Source organism: Hemiscyllium ocellatum, chromosome 12 (genome assembly GCF_020745735.1).
Source record: "Hemiscyllium ocellatum isolate sHemOce1 chromosome 12, sHemOce1.pat.X.cur, whole genome shotgun sequence".
In the NCBI taxonomy this organism is placed as follows: domain Eukaryota; kingdom Metazoa; phylum Chordata; class Chondrichthyes; order Orectolobiformes; family Hemiscylliidae; genus Hemiscyllium; species Hemiscyllium ocellatum.
Window position 1 is genome coordinate 69,469,767 of NC_083412.1, and position 17,993 is coordinate 69,487,759.

At 42.1% G+C, this 17,993-nt stretch overlaps 1 protein-coding gene across 4 annotated transcripts in view; it reads left to right on the forward strand.

Moving 5' to 3' along the window:
• The window catches only part of LOC132821108 (NXPE family member 3-like), an 88,851-nt gene that overhangs the window by 40,782 nt on the left and 30,076 nt on the right, over positions 1-17,993 (forward strand). For 3 of the 4 annotated variants that reach the window (XM_060833652.1, XM_060833653.1, XM_060833651.1), the window contains exon 2: positions 15,222-15,373. In XM_060833652.1, coding sequence (XP_060689635.1) covers positions 15,257-15,373 — 117 coding nt within the window. In that variant the 5' untranslated portion in view covers positions 15,222-15,256. The other variant, XM_060833654.1, reaches the window with a different exon arrangement.

Sequence of the window (17,993 nt, forward strand, 5' to 3'; positions counted from 1 at the left end):
CAGAAGACTTGGTGTCATTGCATGTCCAGTTCCTCCATCTTGTGTCACCTTCACACATCCCCAGTATCTCATGTGTAATGCCTCCGTCACCCAACTACACTCAGGGCAACCCCACTTTCTGCTTTTCTCCAGTCTGTCCTCAGGAAGAGATTTCTGATGTTCTGCAGCTTTGATCAAACAGCGGAAACATTGGCATTTTGGTATCAGTATACAACTCCTTGGAGTTTGTTGTATTATCTGAGAAAGACTTGATGTCCTTCAGACAGCTAGGTGACATCACACCGCATGATGCTTCAGTGGAAAAGGTCTCCACCTTACTCTCTGTACATACAGTTGGCGGTCAGCCTGCTAGTCAGTCATTTAGTAAGCCAGTCAAATATGTACATCTAGTAACAAGAATCTGAGTGATCTTATAAACCAGATTATGTTTTAAACCTGAAATATCATATTAAGATACCAGTTGGTTGCTGATAAATTTCTAGATGTGTGATTCAATACAATTGTGACTCTTTGGTAAACATTACCTGGGATAATATTAGAAAATCACATCACGCATCACAGCTCTTTTGCTCTTTGGGTTGTGTATGAAATTTTAGGCATTTGCATATCTTGGCATTTGCATTTTCAATGTTTCTATTTCATACGACAGATCTTTAGTTATTCTGAGTTATCTGGGACATAGGAAGTCGTGTTATTTGAATTTTTCAGTTCTTACAAGTTTAAGTTATTTAATTGTAAACACATCCTTAATCATCACAAAGTTAATTCTAGTTATCTCCATCCTTCTGACTGTGTATGTAATGGTTGTGTACAATTACATATGGTATTTACAATAATTCACCAAGCCTGACAGCAGGTGGACATTTGAGGAGTCTGGCGTCTACAGGGATTCCTTTGCAGGTCTCAGCTTGTTCAGGATGTCCAGTTTAACTATGTATTAAAATGTATAAGACTTGCAAGACAGGAAAGGAGCAAGAGGGCAAACTGATGCTGAAAGATGGGTGAGGTAACGTACCTGGGCAGGAAGTTAATGATCAGCTTTTTGACAGCAGGTTGAAATTTGGACATTAAGTCAGCAGGAAGTTGCAGGTGGGTTAGCCTTCCTGACAATGATGGTTCACTACCTCTGAAAAAGAGAGTGCGGATACCCCAGAAGCAGCACAGGCAAGGCTGCATCCTGCCTGTCTCCTGCTCAGATACTGACACCCCGGGTTAAGGGTGGAGGTGGGTGGGGGAATGTCTTTGATTGAGATTAGAGATGTGAGTACCAGCTGCTGGACACTTTTACTGTCACATCTCAGCCAAGGAAGGAATGCCCCAGGTTTGTGGCACTTGGAGGACGCTGGGGAACAGGCCCCCACTCAGTCCCTGGTAGGAGGGGAGCACATGGTGCCATGCAACAACCAGAGATAGGGGCAGCAGGCAGGCTGGTGGGGCATCAATGCCCTCCCTCTACCCCTGCCCCCATAGCCCAGTGGCTGCAGGAATGTAGTATCGTCATGGAGACATTGATTCCTCAAGCATGTGATTTTCTGGTTGTCTCCATGGTCAGGCTGGTGGATGACATGGAGAGCCTGATCCAGCCCTGTCACAGCCTGTTCGAAACGCAGTCAGAGCTGCACACCATCGCCCCAGTCATTGCCTCCCAGCACCCCAGCAAGGTGATGGGGGTATAAGGTACCCTGAGCTTATTCCAGGTGCCCCTTCCCCACAAGGAGACAGGGCAGTGCCAGTAGGCACCCGCCAGAGGAGGAACCACAGACAGGTCCCCCTAGAGATCCCTTCTCTCTCGACACTCGACAGGCCTTCCACCCCCATCCCGCCTACCAGTGTCAGACAGTGTCGGGTCAATACCAGAAGGGAGCGTTTGCCCCTTGTGAGGACACCATCTGCATGTCTGGTCCCTCTAGGCACAAACACTCCTATCCCGAAGGGTTAAACCATCTGTACTATTAGGTCCTTCATTCAAGGTCTCTGACCTAATTGTTCCTGGTTTCTGAATCATCACCATCTCCCGGTGTCAAATCTATAACAATTGGATGCCAACCAAGACAGGGGAGACCATTGTAATCCTCGGATGAATTTGTGCATTTGTTCCACGATTCCTTAAAAGGGTAGGTCTGATCTGAAAGTTGCAGTTCTAAATTACAGCAAGACCAACTTTGATGGTGTCAGACACCAATGTTCAAAGGTTGATTGGAAGAGGCTATTTGCAGTTAAAGGGATGTCTGGCATGTGGGAGGCTTTCAAAAATGAGATAGCGGGAGTTCAGAGACAGTGTGTTCCTGTTAATGTGAAGGGGAAAGCTGGAAGATGGAGGGAACACCAGACAACTGGAGATATTGAGGCTCTAGTCAAGATAAAGAAAGATGCAAATGGCAGGTCTAGACACTGGGATGAAGTGAATCCCTGTAGGAGTATAGGGGGAGTAGGAGTGTACAGATGTGGGAAATCAGGAGGGCAAAAAGGGGTATGTGATAGCTTTGTCGCATAAAGTTAAGAAAAATCCTAATAAATTCTCCATGTCCATTAATGGCAGAAGAATTACCAGGGAGGGAATAGGGTCCATTCAAGATCAATGAGGCTGTCTGTGTGTGGAACCACAGGAGATGGGTGAGATACTAAACAAATATTGAGCACCACTATTTAGTGTGGAGAAAGACATGAAGCAAGGGAAATTGAAGAAATGAATAGTGATGTCTTGAAAAGGTGCTCGAGCTCTTAAAATGCATAAAGACAGATCAATTCCCAAGACCTGATCAGGTGTCTCCACAACATTATGGGAATCTAGGGAAGAGATTGCAAGGCCCCTTGTAAAGAGATTAGTTTCACCAACAGCCGTGGGTGAAATGTCAGAGGTTTGGAGGTGGCTAATGTTGTTCCATTGTTTAAGAAAGGCTGCAAGAAAAAGCCAGGGCACGACAGACCAAGTCAGCTGGATGTTGGCATTAGGTGGTGGAGGAATTCTGAGAGACAGGGTTTACCTGCATTTGGAAAGGCAAAGACTGATTAGGAATAGTCAGTTTGGCATTGGGTGTGAGAGACTGTGTCTTACAAATTCAATGAAGTCTGATGCAGGTACAGTTACAACATTTCAAGGACATGAAACTACAGGAGGTATAGTTTGTAAGTTTGCAGATGATACCAAACTGATAGTAGGCAGTGAAGAAGGTTATCTCTCAAAGTGATCTCTTGATCAGATAGGTCAATGGGCCGAGAAGTCGCAGATGATGTTTAATATTGATCATGACTAATGAATGCAAGCACTGTCACTTCCCTACCCTGTCTACCTGCAACTCCACCTTCAAGGAGCTATGACTCTCCCCCCCCAATCCCCCACCCCTCAGTCCCTATGTTTACTAACATTCCCCAGTGCTCTCCATTAACTGGATAAACCCTGCCCTGGTTTGCCTTGCCAATGTACAACATCTCGCATTGATCACTTGGTGTAATTAAATGGGATATTTCAAAAGAAAGGAATGTGTAAATGAAACAAATTAATTTTCAGCTGTCTTTTGGAGATATGTGTGCTCTTGATCGAGAAGGCGACTCAGGCGACTCAGGCGACTGACTGTGCGGAGATTGCACGTTCTCCCCGTGTCTGCGTGGGTTTCCTCCGGGTGCTCCGGTTTCCTCCCACAGTCCAAAGATGTGCAGATCAGGTGAATTGGCCATGCTAAATTGCCTGTAGTGTTAGGTAAGGGGTAAATGTAGGGGTATGGGTGGGTTGTGCTTCGGCGGGTCGGAGTGGACTTGTTGGCTGAAGGGCCTGTTTCCAGACTGTAAGTAATCTAATCTAATTAAGGCTTTAAGAGAACTGGATTGGACAATTTGACCACCGCCTGAAACATTGGGATTGAGTGGGGGTTGGGGGGAGGGTACACATGTCTTTCCGGCTTTTGATCAAGAACAAGAAAATATACTTTTCCATAGAGGAACTAATTTTTAAAACATCAAATTATACAGGGAAAATGAGAGCCATAGACTCTTTTAAACTCATTTGATATGATAGTAAAGATATTTCTGTTTAAGTGCCAATAAAAATGGAATCTTGTATCAAATTACAACATTGGGTACTGATGACCACACATAATGTGTTATAGCATTCAAATGATCATGAGGGCAATCAATAATCAACTGATGAAAAAACAATGTAAGGTGTAAGGAAAGAAGCAGGAGATTGGCACAAGGTAATGATGCTTATTTGAAGAGCTGATCCAGGCATAATGGGCCAAATGGCCTTCTTCTGTGGTGTAAGGCCTCTGTGATTCAGTAAGTGAACTTTTATACAAACATTAAACCTGACTTTGAGGTAATACCTGATTATATGGAATCATGAAGCTAAAGGGGATATACGTAACATTAGGCAACAATCAGGATTTAGTACAAGCTGCAACACTACTCTTAGAGGCAGCATTAATCCAGATCACAGTCCACAGTGGCAAACCCTGTGAATTGAGCAATCACTCAGCCAATAAGGAGGTTGCAGCTGCTTGTGCAGGGTATTCGTGTCCACAGGAGCAATCGAGTGAGGAGCAAGAAAAAGAGAGTGTGTGGAAGCTGTGCAAACACAGGAGATCAGAATCAGCAATTTCGGCATGATATAGAGGAACACGTAGAAGCAGGACAGGCTGAGATACTCCGTGTAGGGCAATGTATGGAATTGTAGAATAAAAGCAGAAATTCAACCACGGATTAGTATGGTCTCTCATGCCTTGGTTGTCAGCCAATTGTTAAAGACTTTAGAGAAACATGCCTGATTTATGGCACAGGCAGATTGCATAGAAGATGGTGATGATGATTCAGAAACCAGGAACAATTAGGTCAGAGACCTCAACTGAATTACCTAATGGCACAGATGGTTTAACCCTTTGCCTTTACAAACCTAATCTGGACACCTGGTGAGTATCGATGGATGATGGAGCATTAAGGACAAGGATGACATCACAGTATTGGCTACCTTTGGCCAAGGGACCAAAAGTGGGTATTATTAAGGAAATTTAGATTTTAATACTCTAAATGTTAAATGTTGCTTGCTTACTCTAAGTAGAAAGCAGGTTTCAACTTTATATAGACTGAGGCTCAAGCCCCTTACAGAAATGTGTCAGGAGGATCCCTGTAGGTACCTGTGTAAATAAGGGACAACATTAATGAAAATATTCGAAGAAGGCCTTGGGAGGAGACAGTGCAGGACAGAAACTTGTAATGGAAGAGACAGCAATACCTGCAGTGAGATTGATTGTTCACTCCCAGACTGGGTGAAGGAGACCATAGAACATAGAACAGAAAACAATACAGCACAGACCAGGCTCTTTGGCTCTCGATGTTGCATCGAACAATGAATTAATCTGAGCCCATCACCCTACACTATCCCATCATCATCCATATGCTTATCTAAGGACTGTTTAAATGCCCCTAAAGTGGCTGAATGAACTACATTGGCAAGCAGGGCATTCGATGCCCTCACCACTCTCTGGGCGAAGAACCTGCCTCCAACATCTGTCTTAAATCTATCGCCCCTCAATTTGCTGCTGTGCCCCTCGTACAAGCAGATCTCATCATTCTTGGAAAGAGACTCTCACTGTCCACCCAATCTAATCTTCTGATATCTTGTATATCTCTATTAAATTGCCTCTTAGTCTTCTTTGCTCTAATGAGAACAGACCCAGGTCCCTCAGTCTTTCCTTGTAAGACTGTTGCATCAGACCAAGCAACATCCTGGTAAATGTCCTCTGCACTTTTTCCAATGGTTCCACATTCTTCCTGTAATGGGGTGTCCAGAACAGCACACAATATTCCAGGTGAGGCTGCAGTAACGTTTTGTACAGTTACAGCATACCATCATGGCTAGAGAACTCAATCCCTCTACCAATAAAACCGAAGACATAGTATGCCTTCATAACAGCACGACCAATGTGGGTGGCAACTTTCAGGGAATTATGTACATGGACACCAAGATCTTTCTGCACATCCACACTACCAAGAATCTATCCATTAATCTAGTACTTTGCCTTACTGTTATTCTTCCCAAAGTAAATCACCTTACATTTATCTGAATTGAACTCCATTTGCCACCCTTCAGCCCAGCTCTGCCTGCAACCTGCAACATTCTTCCACAGTGTCCACCACTCTCACGACTTTAGTGTCATCTGCAAACTTACTAACCCATCCACAATGTCTGTGTTTCCTTCTTTGGCCGGGTACATATTGGCACTGCCCTGTCTCCTTGTGAGGAAGGGGCACCTGGAATAAGCTCAGGGTACCTCATCCTCCTGGCACCTTAATGGGGAGTCATACAGTCATAGTGGTGTTATAATACATGGAAACAGATCCTTTGGTCCTCGTCGTCCATACCAAATAGATATCCTGAGGTTACCCAGTTCCATTTGCCAGCATTTAGCCCCTATACTTCTAAACCCTTCCCATTCATACACATCTAGATGCCCTTTTTAATGTTGTAATTGCAACGGTCTCCACCATTTCCTTTGGCAGCTCATTCCATACGTGCACCACCCTCTGCGTGAAAAAATTGCTTCCTAGGTCCCTTTTACGTTTTTCCTCTCACCTTAAATTTATGCCATCTAGTTTTGGACTCCCCTACTCTGAGGAGAAAGACCTTGGCCATTTACTCTATCCTTGCTCCTCATGATTTTATAAGCTCCCATAATGTCACCCCTGAGCCTTTGATGGTACAGGGAAAATGGCCACAGTCAATTCAGCCTCTCCCTAAACCTCAAACTCTCCAACCCCAGCAACATCCTTGTAAATCTTTTCTGAACCCTTTCAAGTTCGCAATATCCTTCCTATAGCAGGTGGAGCAGAGTGCTCCGGTATCCTCCCACAGTCCAAAGATGTGCAGGTCAGGTGAATTGGCCATGCTAAATTTCCCATAGTGTTAGGTAAAGGGGTAAATGTAGGGGAAAGGGTGGGTTGTGCTTCGGCGGGTCGGTGTGGACTTGTTGGGCCGAAGGGCCTGTTTCCACACTGTAAGTAATCTAATTGTATGCAGTAAACCAAAACTGGCTTAACCAATGTCCTGTGCAGCAACAACATGACCTTCCAACTCCTATAATCAATGCACTGAACAATAAAGGCAAGCATGTCAAATGTCTTCTTCGTTATCATAAGTACCTGCAACTTCAGTTTCAAGGAATATGAACCTGCACTTCAAGGTCACTTTGTTCACCAACACTCCCCAGGATGTTACCATTAAGTAAATAAGTCCTGCCCTGCTTTGCCTTTCCAAAAACAGTCCCTCACATTTATCGAAATTAATTTCCATCTAATGACTGGGGTGATGGCGTGGAGCTCTGTCTGCATATTGAGCCTGGGATTCTTTTGGCCAAGGTGTATGGTTTTAGAAATTTACTGACATCCAAGATGGATTAAAGGTTTTACCTTTTAGAGACTGGCCTGAATCATTCAGGCAATGTGTTACCCACTGAGACACAGTGTTTGAAAATGGGAGAATCTTACACTGACTCTGATCACTTGGGTCTCTGATCTAAAAAGAACGATTTCAAACCACTGAGCCAGGAGATTTTTAGTTCTGAAATTGGGATTGATGTATAATTTGATAAAAGTTGCTATTTCAAGTACTCATTAGGAAAATATGTGAAGTTGATGATGCAGCACAATACTCTCATATATGGATGGTCCTCTGAGCATCTTGGAAGCTGCTAAGGAATACATAGGGCTATATTGCATATCCGTGAGCTGTTGGAAGAGCATTCCTGCACCTACCAGCCTTGCCTTTCACCCTAACAGGAACATACTGTCTCTGGACTCTTGGTATCTCACTTTTGAAGGCTTCCTATTTTCCAGGCTTTTCCTTTGTCTGTGAACATCTTCCCCCCAATTAACTTTTGAAAGTTCTTGCGTTATACTCTTTCCTTCTGTCAATTTAGAACTTTAACTTATGGATCCAATCTATCCTTTTCCATCACTATTTTAAAACAAATAGAATTATGAGCACTGACCCCAAAGTGTTCCCCCACTGTCACTTCAGTCACCTGCCCTGCCTTATTTCCCAAGAGTAAATCAAGGTTTGCTTCATCTCTAGTAGGCACATTTGCATACTGAATCAGAAAATTTTCTTGTACACCATGAACAAATTGCTCTCCATCCAAGCCCTTAACGCTATGGCAGTCCCAGTCCATGTTTGGAAAATTAAAATCCCTGACCAATACCATTATTTTTCTTACAGATAAATTAGATCTCCCAACAAATTTGCTTCTCAATTTCCTGCTGATAAATGGGGAGTCTATTAATGATAATACCATCCTTATGTTCCCAACCATACCCTGAGTTCATCTGCCTTACCTGTTCGGCATGTTACATTGAAATAAATGCAGATTAATTTATCAGTCCTACCTCATTCTCTGCTTTGTTCCTGCCTGCCCTGACTGTCTGACTTACTTTTTTTCCCAACTGCACCAGTCTCAGACTGATCTCTTTTCTCACCATCTCCCTGGGTTCTTGAGTTAATTTCCAAATCAATTTGTACACAAGTCAAGGCACAGTGAAGAACAATGTAAAATACTTACTTGTCAATCCAGGAAATGTTTGTATGTTGGATCTTTAAAATTACATCCCTGTTTGGGATCCTATTTGTAAGTATAGAACATCCTTAGTCTGATATTTATAAATCAGGGACCCCCCTGAATAAGGTGAGTACCTGTCGTCTCAGACTGTGGTGCTGTGGGCAGTTGTGATTCATTATATGGTGTAGACCTGTCCTCTCCCTATTTTCCAGCTGTTTCTGCCCTATACTCATTGATACATGCTGCAGCCACTGACTCATGGTTTCTACTTATTTTTGCACTAACTGATCGGCACAGCTATCAATAGAAAGTGGTGATGACCATTTTCCCTCTTCTCTTCTTTACCTCCTCTGGGGTGCACTGTGGGTTCCTCCAGCATTCTCTTCATTGCAACGTCACTGTTGTTTTGCTTTAAACTTGGTGATCCTTCTGATCGCCCATTAAAGTTCACAGCGCTTTTCCTTCCTCACCTCTCCTTACTGCATTTTTAAAAAGTTGTTTCATACTCAGCACAAATATTGCCAGCATGGACCATCCTCAGCTCCTGCATTGATACTTCCATACGGATTTGGATCAATCACAACTCCTGTGCAGATACTACCATAGCTTCTATGCGAATTCTACCAACACAGCGCCTTTGTTACCAATCTCTCTCTTTCAGCGTTTTCTATCCTCAGTCCTCTTCCACATCCTCAGATAGTACCTTCCAAACCCACTACCACTGCAGGACAAGGAAAGCAGATACACTGGAATGCCCCTGTGCAAGTTTCGCTCACTATCTTGATTTTGAAATCTATCATCATTATTTCACTGTTACTGAGTCAAAATCCTGGAATACCCTCTCTTCAGGGCATTGTGGGTCTACCTACAATGTGTGAACAGCAGCAGTTCAAGAAGGTAGCTCACCACCACCTTCTCAACAGCAATTAAGGACAGGCAATAAATGCTGGCCAGCCAGCAATGTCCATGTGCCATGAATGAATAAAGAAAAGTTGCTTTGACACCTGACTGAATCATCTCAGGTCAGCTTCCAGCCCTAACTATGTATAATAAATGAAATATACTCATCTATTTTGTCAAGCTGCTTTGATAGTTTGAGAACCCGTATACTTTCATGATTTTTTTAAAAACCAGCTGCTAGAGAGTGAGTATAGGTTTGTACAATTGTTTTACTCTCTGCTGTCTTGGAGATGAAGTGGATCACATCTTCTCTGAAGAATATTCACAGGTCTCCATCTGAAAGTAGAAGTTTATATGTAAACTGTAAACTGTAAAACATAGCTGTTTAGGAAACTGACTTTCAGACATTCACCTGTCAGGATTATTTTACTTTCCCATGTATTTCTAAGATATTTTCCCAAAGAATCATCCTCATTCTGTAGGTGATCTCCGTAATTAGCAAGGGTTTCCTTGTGCATGAAATTCTTCTGTATCTTTAAACACCAACTTTTGCTCTCTCTCAATGAAATTCCTTTCTCAACTTTCAGATCATCGCTCACCAGGTCTTGGAGCTCTGAATATTTCCATTAAATCCATTAATACAGGTCTTTTTGTGTCAATCATATGAAAACATTGCCTGTGTCTGGCAGGATTTTAGGAAATATCCTTACTTTTGCAGTCTCCAAGCTTAATGCAACAAGTTGGATCTTTATATGAGTTTGACTTTAAGCTTTGCTCAGGAATTCTGTACCTCTAAAAGCTCCAGAATTGGGCATTACATTGTTGACTGAAAAAGAATATTTACATGATTTGCTGATGAGACTCCATGGTAATTTCCAGTCATCATTATGTTGATTATAAATTTCTGAAAACTAATATTGGCACCATCCAACTCGGACTTCAACCAATCCTTTTCTCTGCATGGCATTTTTATTGGCTGTTTGCAATTATTGGACCAACATTTGATGGACTATGTCAGAGAAATTTAGATTTTTAGACTCGATAGATAAAATAATGTTTCCATTATGAAAGCAGGTTTCAACTTTGCATGGAATGATACTTATACAGTTTAGAGACTAGTGTCTGCAGAATGCCTTTAGCCATCTCTGTAAATATGCAACAGTGCTAATGGAAGCATCCTAAGAATGCTTGGAGAGGAGACAGTGTAGGACAACCACTGATGAAGGAAGAGATGTCCAGGGTGAGATTGATTGTTTACTCCATGGCTTGGTGAAGGGAGACCTTAACGCATGAACCTCTGACACTGTTGGGACTTTTATTTTATTTGCTGGTTATAAAGAACACTTGATATTTGCATAAGAGGATGTGAATAAAATAAGATATTCAGCTCTTCTGTGTGCTTGAGATTTTGCTTTGGTCTCATAACTAACACAGATCTCTCCTTGTAGTAAAAAGTGAGGTCTGCAGATGCTGGAGATCAGAGCTGAAAATGTGTTGCTGGTTAAAGCACAGCAGGTTAGGCAGCATCCTAGGAACAGGAAATTCGACGTTTCTGGCCTGAAATGTCGAATTTCCTGTTCCTTGGATGCTGCCTAACCTGCTGTGCTTTAACCAGCAACACATTTTCAGCACAGATCTCTCCTTGTTTTGCTCAAATAAAACAATCTCCAGATCAGGGAGTAGATACACCGTCTGCATCCTCCAAGAGAGCAGAGACAACCTTTGGAGGTAACTGCCTCAAGAAAATGAAACTTGTGGATGGAGGGCTTAGATCAGAGGGAACAGAGTTAAATTCATGGCCAAATGCTAATCGTTAATTTGGTGCAGAAAAATAACTTGTGGATGAGGTGCAGAGTTGTACAGTACACAATACCCCAAAGCCTTATACTAAGTGTAGCTACCCAGCACATGCATTGGTTGCTCTAACATAGCAACATCAAATTACCTGGAACTGGGATCATAGTGTATGGGGTTCTACTTTTACTGTTCCGTATATATAGTCATAACTAAAAAACACTTTGCTCATACACCTACAAAAGTCTAGACTTATTACTACCACTATAAGATAGTAAAAAATCTACATATGTACATAAATTAAATCTTTTAACTTGGAATCCACTGGAACATTCATAAATACATTAATTTATCATAACTCAACTATTGCACTCAACTGTGACTGGTCTGTCACATTCTCCCCACCATAGCCATGACGTTTTCAAATGGTCTTGTGAAGCACCTTCAAGGCACAATATAAATTAAAGATTAGATTAGATACAGTGTGGAAACAGGCCCTTCGACCCAACAAGTCCACACCGACCCGTCGAAGCGCAACCCACCCAGACCCATTCCCCTACATTTACCTCTTCACCCAACACTATGGGCAATTTAGCATGGCCAATTCACCTAACCTGCATATTTTTGGACTGTGGGAGGAAACCAGAGCACCCAAAGGAAACCCACGCAGACACGGGGAGAATGTGCAAATTCCACACTGAGGTAGGAAATGAACCCGGGTCTCTGGCGCTGTGAGGCAGCAGTACTAACCACTGTGCCACTGTGTTGCCCACATTTAAGTTTCTGTATCCAATATCATTTATTTAGATCGAAAGATATGAACATGCAGAAGTACTAAATAGGAGCAGAAGAAGACCATTTGGCTGTGTGTGCCTGCTTCACCATTCAATAAGATCATAGATGATCTGTTTGTGTTATTATGGACCAGACCAAACCCTCTTCAAATATATCCCCAAGAAGATAGTCAGGGTCCTAACTTTAATCTTCTCTACAGTCAAGTGTAAGGTGCTGTGTTCCAGATGTAATTCGATTGGTTACACAGATGAGGAGGTGCCAGTGTTAGACTGGGGTGGCTAAATTTAAAAATCACACCAGGTTATAAACCAACAAGTTTATTTGGAAGTACAAATCTTCCGTGCACTGCTCCTTTATCAGGCAGCTAGGCTTTAAGCAGTACACACCTTATTCTTACTCTATAGTTAAAATATAAACAAAAGAAATAAGAATTGATATAACTTTAACTCTTTAGGAAAGCTTAATAGAATAATAGATTATTTTACCATGAAACAACAACAGTTCCAATATAGTAACATCCCATAAACACACCCTTGGCAAAGGCAAAGTCAGTAAAACAGATTGTCTCATATGGATTCTGTCAGCAGAGAGAGAGGACAAGAGCTGAAAATGTGTTGCTGGAAAAGCACAGCAGGTCAGGCAGCATCCAAAGAGGAGGAGAATCGATGTTTTGGGCATGAGCCCTTCTTCAGGAATCACACCTTCCTGAAGAAGGGCTCATGCCCAAAATGTCAATCCTCCTGCTCCTTGGATGCTGCCTGACCTGCTGTGCTTTTCCAGCAAAACATTTTCAGCTCTGATCTCCAGCATCTGTAGTCCTCACTTTCTCCTCCAGAGAGAGAAGGCAAGCTTTGCACTGAAAAAGGAGAGAGAGAGAGAGAGAGAGAGACAGAGAGAGAGCTTCCATGGCCATCTTCAAGGTGGTGCTGATTTCCTAACCTGCAATCTTCTTCCTGACCTCTCCGCCTCCACCCCCACTCCAGCCTATCACCCTGCCCTTATCACCCTCACCTTAACCTCCTTCCACCTATTGCATTTCCAATGCTCCTTCCCCAAGTCCCTCCTCCCTACCTTTTATCTAAGCCTGCATGGCACAATCTCCTCATTCCTGAAGAAAGGCTCATGACCAAAACATCAATTCTCCTCCACCTTGGATGCTGCCTGACCTGCTGCGCTTTTCCAGCAACACATTTTCAGCTCTGATCTCCAGCATCTGCAGTCCTCTCCTTCTACTGAAAGCTATACTAAAACTCTGGTTCTGTGGGAGCCTGAGTCCACCCATCCAGGCTGCTTCTACAGTTCCTACATTTTAAAAAAATACCCAAGGCCTCACAAGGTGTTTACTTTATTGGCTTTGAAGAGAAAGCTCTACAACTACGGCTCAGAATCTGTCTTCAAAGAAAAACCAAGACAAAATAAACCTCTGAAAGCCATAGTAACATTGCAGTGTTTCGAATTCCACATTTCAAACTAGCCTTGATAAACTTTGAGTCCTTTGTCTAATGAAAATCTAAGTACTTCTACCTTAAAAATACTCAATGACTCAGCCTCCACTGCCTTCTGGGGCAGGAAATTCCACAAACCTAATACTCTGAGAGAAAAAGATTCTCATCTCTGTCCTGAAATTTTAAGGCTGTACTCCCTTGTTTTAAGAAAGATCTTTTCCACATTCATCTTTTCAAGCTCTTTCAGGATGTCATAAATCTCCATCAAATCATCCTTCACTCACCCAAATACTTTCCCAGAGGAAACAAGTCCAGTCTGTCAAAATGTGCAAAAAAGAGAAACTGCTGGAAAACCTCAGCAGTTCTGGTAGCATCCCCAGAGAGAAACCAGAGTTAATATTTCAGGTACAGTGACCCTCTGAACCACCTCTGAACACCAGAATGCATTTACATCTTTTGTAAGAGACTAACACTGCAAAAAAATCATTGAGAAGATTCCAAGACAGGCAATAAATGGTACCTAGAGGAGAAGGCAAAGTCAGGACACTGGAATAGGCAGTCAGAGACATTGGATAGTGAGAACTTTTACTTCCTTCTTTCTTACCACCAGTTTAACTGGTCGAAATGTAAGTTTATGACAATAAGGACAACTCAGCTGTATAGTAGATATATCCTGTACCATGGGGAGAGTTCTGAAAATTTCATGTGGCATTCATAATCAATTGCAGGAAGTAATTTAGACACTAAACTTGAATTCCAGATCTTGGAACATTAAAGGTTATTGCAAAAAAATAAAAACTCATAGCATGTGGGTAGATAAAAGATTGGCTGGCCATCGAGCAGCCAACAAAGAGTGTGCTGAAATGGATCTTTGATACGATGTGATGAGTGGAGTCTCACAGGGCTCAGTTTTGCAGCTTCTACTTTTTAGATCAGCCCATCAAAAGAGGCAGCAGCTGCATCAAGAGGCAATGTAATCTTTACCTTTATCTTTAGAAACTGTTTGGCAAAGGTCAATCATCTCAGTCCAAGACTATCATCGCATGCGTACCTCAGGGTAGTAGGTTAGGCTGAACCAATATCAATGACTTTCTCTCCATCCAAGGTCAGAAGTGGGGATGTTAGTCCTGATTGCATCATTCATGACTCCTCAACCATTGAAACAGCTCGTGTAAACATTCAATGAGAAGTGGGCAACATCCAGGCTTGGGCTGAAAATTAGTAAATAACATTAATGAAAAACATTTGCCAGGCAATGACTATATCCAATGTAAGTTTCTCATGATCTTCATTTGGCTGGATCCTAAGCTATTGACAAAACCCAATAGTCAGCCAGAATGAACCGTCCTCACACTCTCTCACTGGTAAGACCCACAGTTCTCCAATGTCTCTGCCACCCTGCACCTCATTCCCTCTTCATTCTTCCTTTTGATCTTGGCACCTGTCACATTGTCTTTTCTCTCCATTTACTTCCCTGTAATCCATATTTAATGGCCCCGAGAGTTTGTGTTTCACTGTGATTATGCTTTGATTTTTAGTGAGAGCTGAAATAATAGTGACTCATCTGTTATTATCTCCCTTATCCCTGCCTCCATTTTGGTGCCTTATTTCATATTCCCCAGTTCTCCAGCATGGCTTTCCTTTCTGGGGCATTTTGTGAAATTAAACTCCCTCAGGATTCTTCAATGAAAAGCAGCAAATTTAGTCATAAAATGATATTAAATTGATTTACTTTTTGTTGCAGATTTACACCATGTGAGTGCAGTGTGACCTTTCAATATGGATGGACAAAGTACAAGAAAATCTAATCTCCTCTTCTCCATACATCCCTCCCACTTCACATTGCTGGTATTGACAGCTCTACTGCTCCTGATTCTGAATTTGTATGGCATTATGGTATGTAGAATGGTACGATCAATATGTCAAGAGGAAACTGATCACATTCACCAAGGTTCAAAGTGACAGCCTTTAAAATGGAATAGTAAGTCTCTCAGGCTGAGGCATTTCAATTGCTAAAACCCATTTTAATTATTTCACATGCTTCCTTTTGAATCAAGGACTGAGGTTTCTCCGTGTTTCAGTCCTATGGGGGTACATTTTCTCCCTGCATAGTGAGAATGTTCCAGATGTCTGGCCATTCTCTCATGATGGCCTGCTGGGAAATGCCCGACATTGATCTGACAGGGCCATTTTATATTTTACTCTCCACCCCCCCCCCCATTGCTTCCCCACCTCCCACCCATATTTCAGGTGATTGTCATGAGCTATTTCGAGACACAAGGTAGTCCTGTATTCAGAGTCACAAGCTTCTAGTTTGGATCTTTACATGACTATTTTGGCTAATTCTTGACCACAGGTCTATGGTCACTTGGGGCAGGATGTCTAATGAGATATTGGGATCCAGAGTTGAGGATTTGCTTCCTTTTCTTTCCTTCTCTGGTAACTTTCTGCCTCACTGGATGTAGGTTTACTCGCTGGGTTCATTTTCAGATTGTCACCATTCTAGGTAACATCATTAGTGAGCCTTTGGATGAAGCCTCACTGTTATGACCTTTTGACTCAAGATGCAGTTTGATGAACTTGAACAATTTGTCCAAGCTCGTTCCAGTCCATTTAAGTGATGATTGCACATTTCAAGCAGGCTTCAGGGAGTCTTAGAACCATTTTCGATGGTCTTCCCTGGAACATTGGTCATGCATGAGTTTAGAAAACAGGACTCCAGAGGGAGATCATTTTTAACTTTCCAGGCAAACAGGCCAGTCCATCATAGTGTGCAGAAGTTTAGACTGAATATTGATGGAGCTGAAATTGAGAAGTGCACAAGTACTTGTTTAATCATCACCCTATTGAATCTGAAAGAAGCAATCGAGTAATTTAGGATAGAATTTCTCTGACAGTTTTTAAGCAACCCTGATACGTAGGCTGTAGCATAGGGGTCTGGTATTTTCCAAGTTTCAATTAGATGTTTCCTCATCCTTCTAAACTCCATTGTGTATAGTCCCAGTGTCCACAAACATTCCTCATACATTAAGTTCTTCATTCCTAGGACCATTCTCGTGAACCTCCACTGAACCTGCTCCAGGGCCAGTAAATCTTTTCTGAGATATGGGGCCCAAAACTGCACATAATACAGAGGAATCTCGATTATCTGAATGAGATGGGTGTGCACTATTTTGTTCAGATAATTGATTATAGGGATAATCAAATTTTATCTTGAACAAGGGAAGCCGTACTGATCTGATGTTGTGCTCTACTAGAGAATTTATTTAAATCTATAATTTTAATGAGTCTGCTTTTAAACAATCTTTGCATTCTGCAAATTATAATTTAACTGAAAAGGACGAAACCCTCATCATCATATAAATACAGTTTATGTAATCCCAGCATTAAACAAGGTCCTGAACAGCTTCGGTGATTGCAAGAGCATTTGTCAGTTTCTGGGAACTCAGCATCGCGATAGAAAGATAAAAGCACCACCTCGCGCATCTGTTTACTTTCTGGGCCTCTTTTTTTTCATGAACAGTCCGGTAAAGAGATGGGAATACTGTTAAACAGTAATTTTTAACAGTAATTACTAATTATCCCTTCCTAAAATATATCCAGTTGCTGATGCTTGAGATGCTTGTGTTTCTTTATTTTTGCCAGTGTTTTCATATGTTCTTTAGTACAGGTAAATTGAATACAGTTACCTCTTTGATGGATTGTTTTTGGCACCTTGAGGATTACAATCAGTGCATATGATTGTCTCAGATACGTTACTGGTAACATAAACATTGAAATATTGTAACGTCAACACCAAGCTCAACTGTCGAATATTTCTGCTGATCAATTCCCTGCAGGAATACCTGATCGGTCTTTCTATCTTCTCGTTGTCTTCCTGTCAGAACACAGCACTGACACCCACATCGCTTGCATTCCTGATGAAGGGCTTATGCTCGAAACGTCGAATTCTCTATTCCTGAGATGCTGCCTGGCCTGCTGTGCTTTAACCAGCAACACATTTGCAGCTGTGATCTCCAGCATCTGCAGACCTCATTTTTTACTTGCATCAATAGCCCACCTTGAATGGCTTTGCATAATTAGGTGTGGCTAATACTGGGGCAGTGGTTACCACAGGAAGTCAAACACTTTTTGACAGTCTGCTGTCCACTGCAACTACTTGCCTTTCTTCAACAACTTAGTGAGTAGAGGAGTCACACTGGTAAAATTTGTCGTGAATTTTAAATAAAATCCACTTAATTGCAGGAATCAAAGTACTGCTCTTTCTGTCAATGGTGTAGAAACCTCCCCCCTCCCCCCACCCCACCCTATCACTTTTGTTTTCACATTCTATGGGACTATTTGTCCATGTCCAATAACAAGGTCCAGGAAGGTGACTTGCGCTTTAGCAAGTTTAATTTTAGCTCGGTTTTTCACCAAATCTCCCTCCTGAAGTTGATCAAACAATTCTGATAAATGTTGTAAATGTTCCTTCCAACAGTGAGTAAAAACCATCAGGTCATCAATATAAAGTACA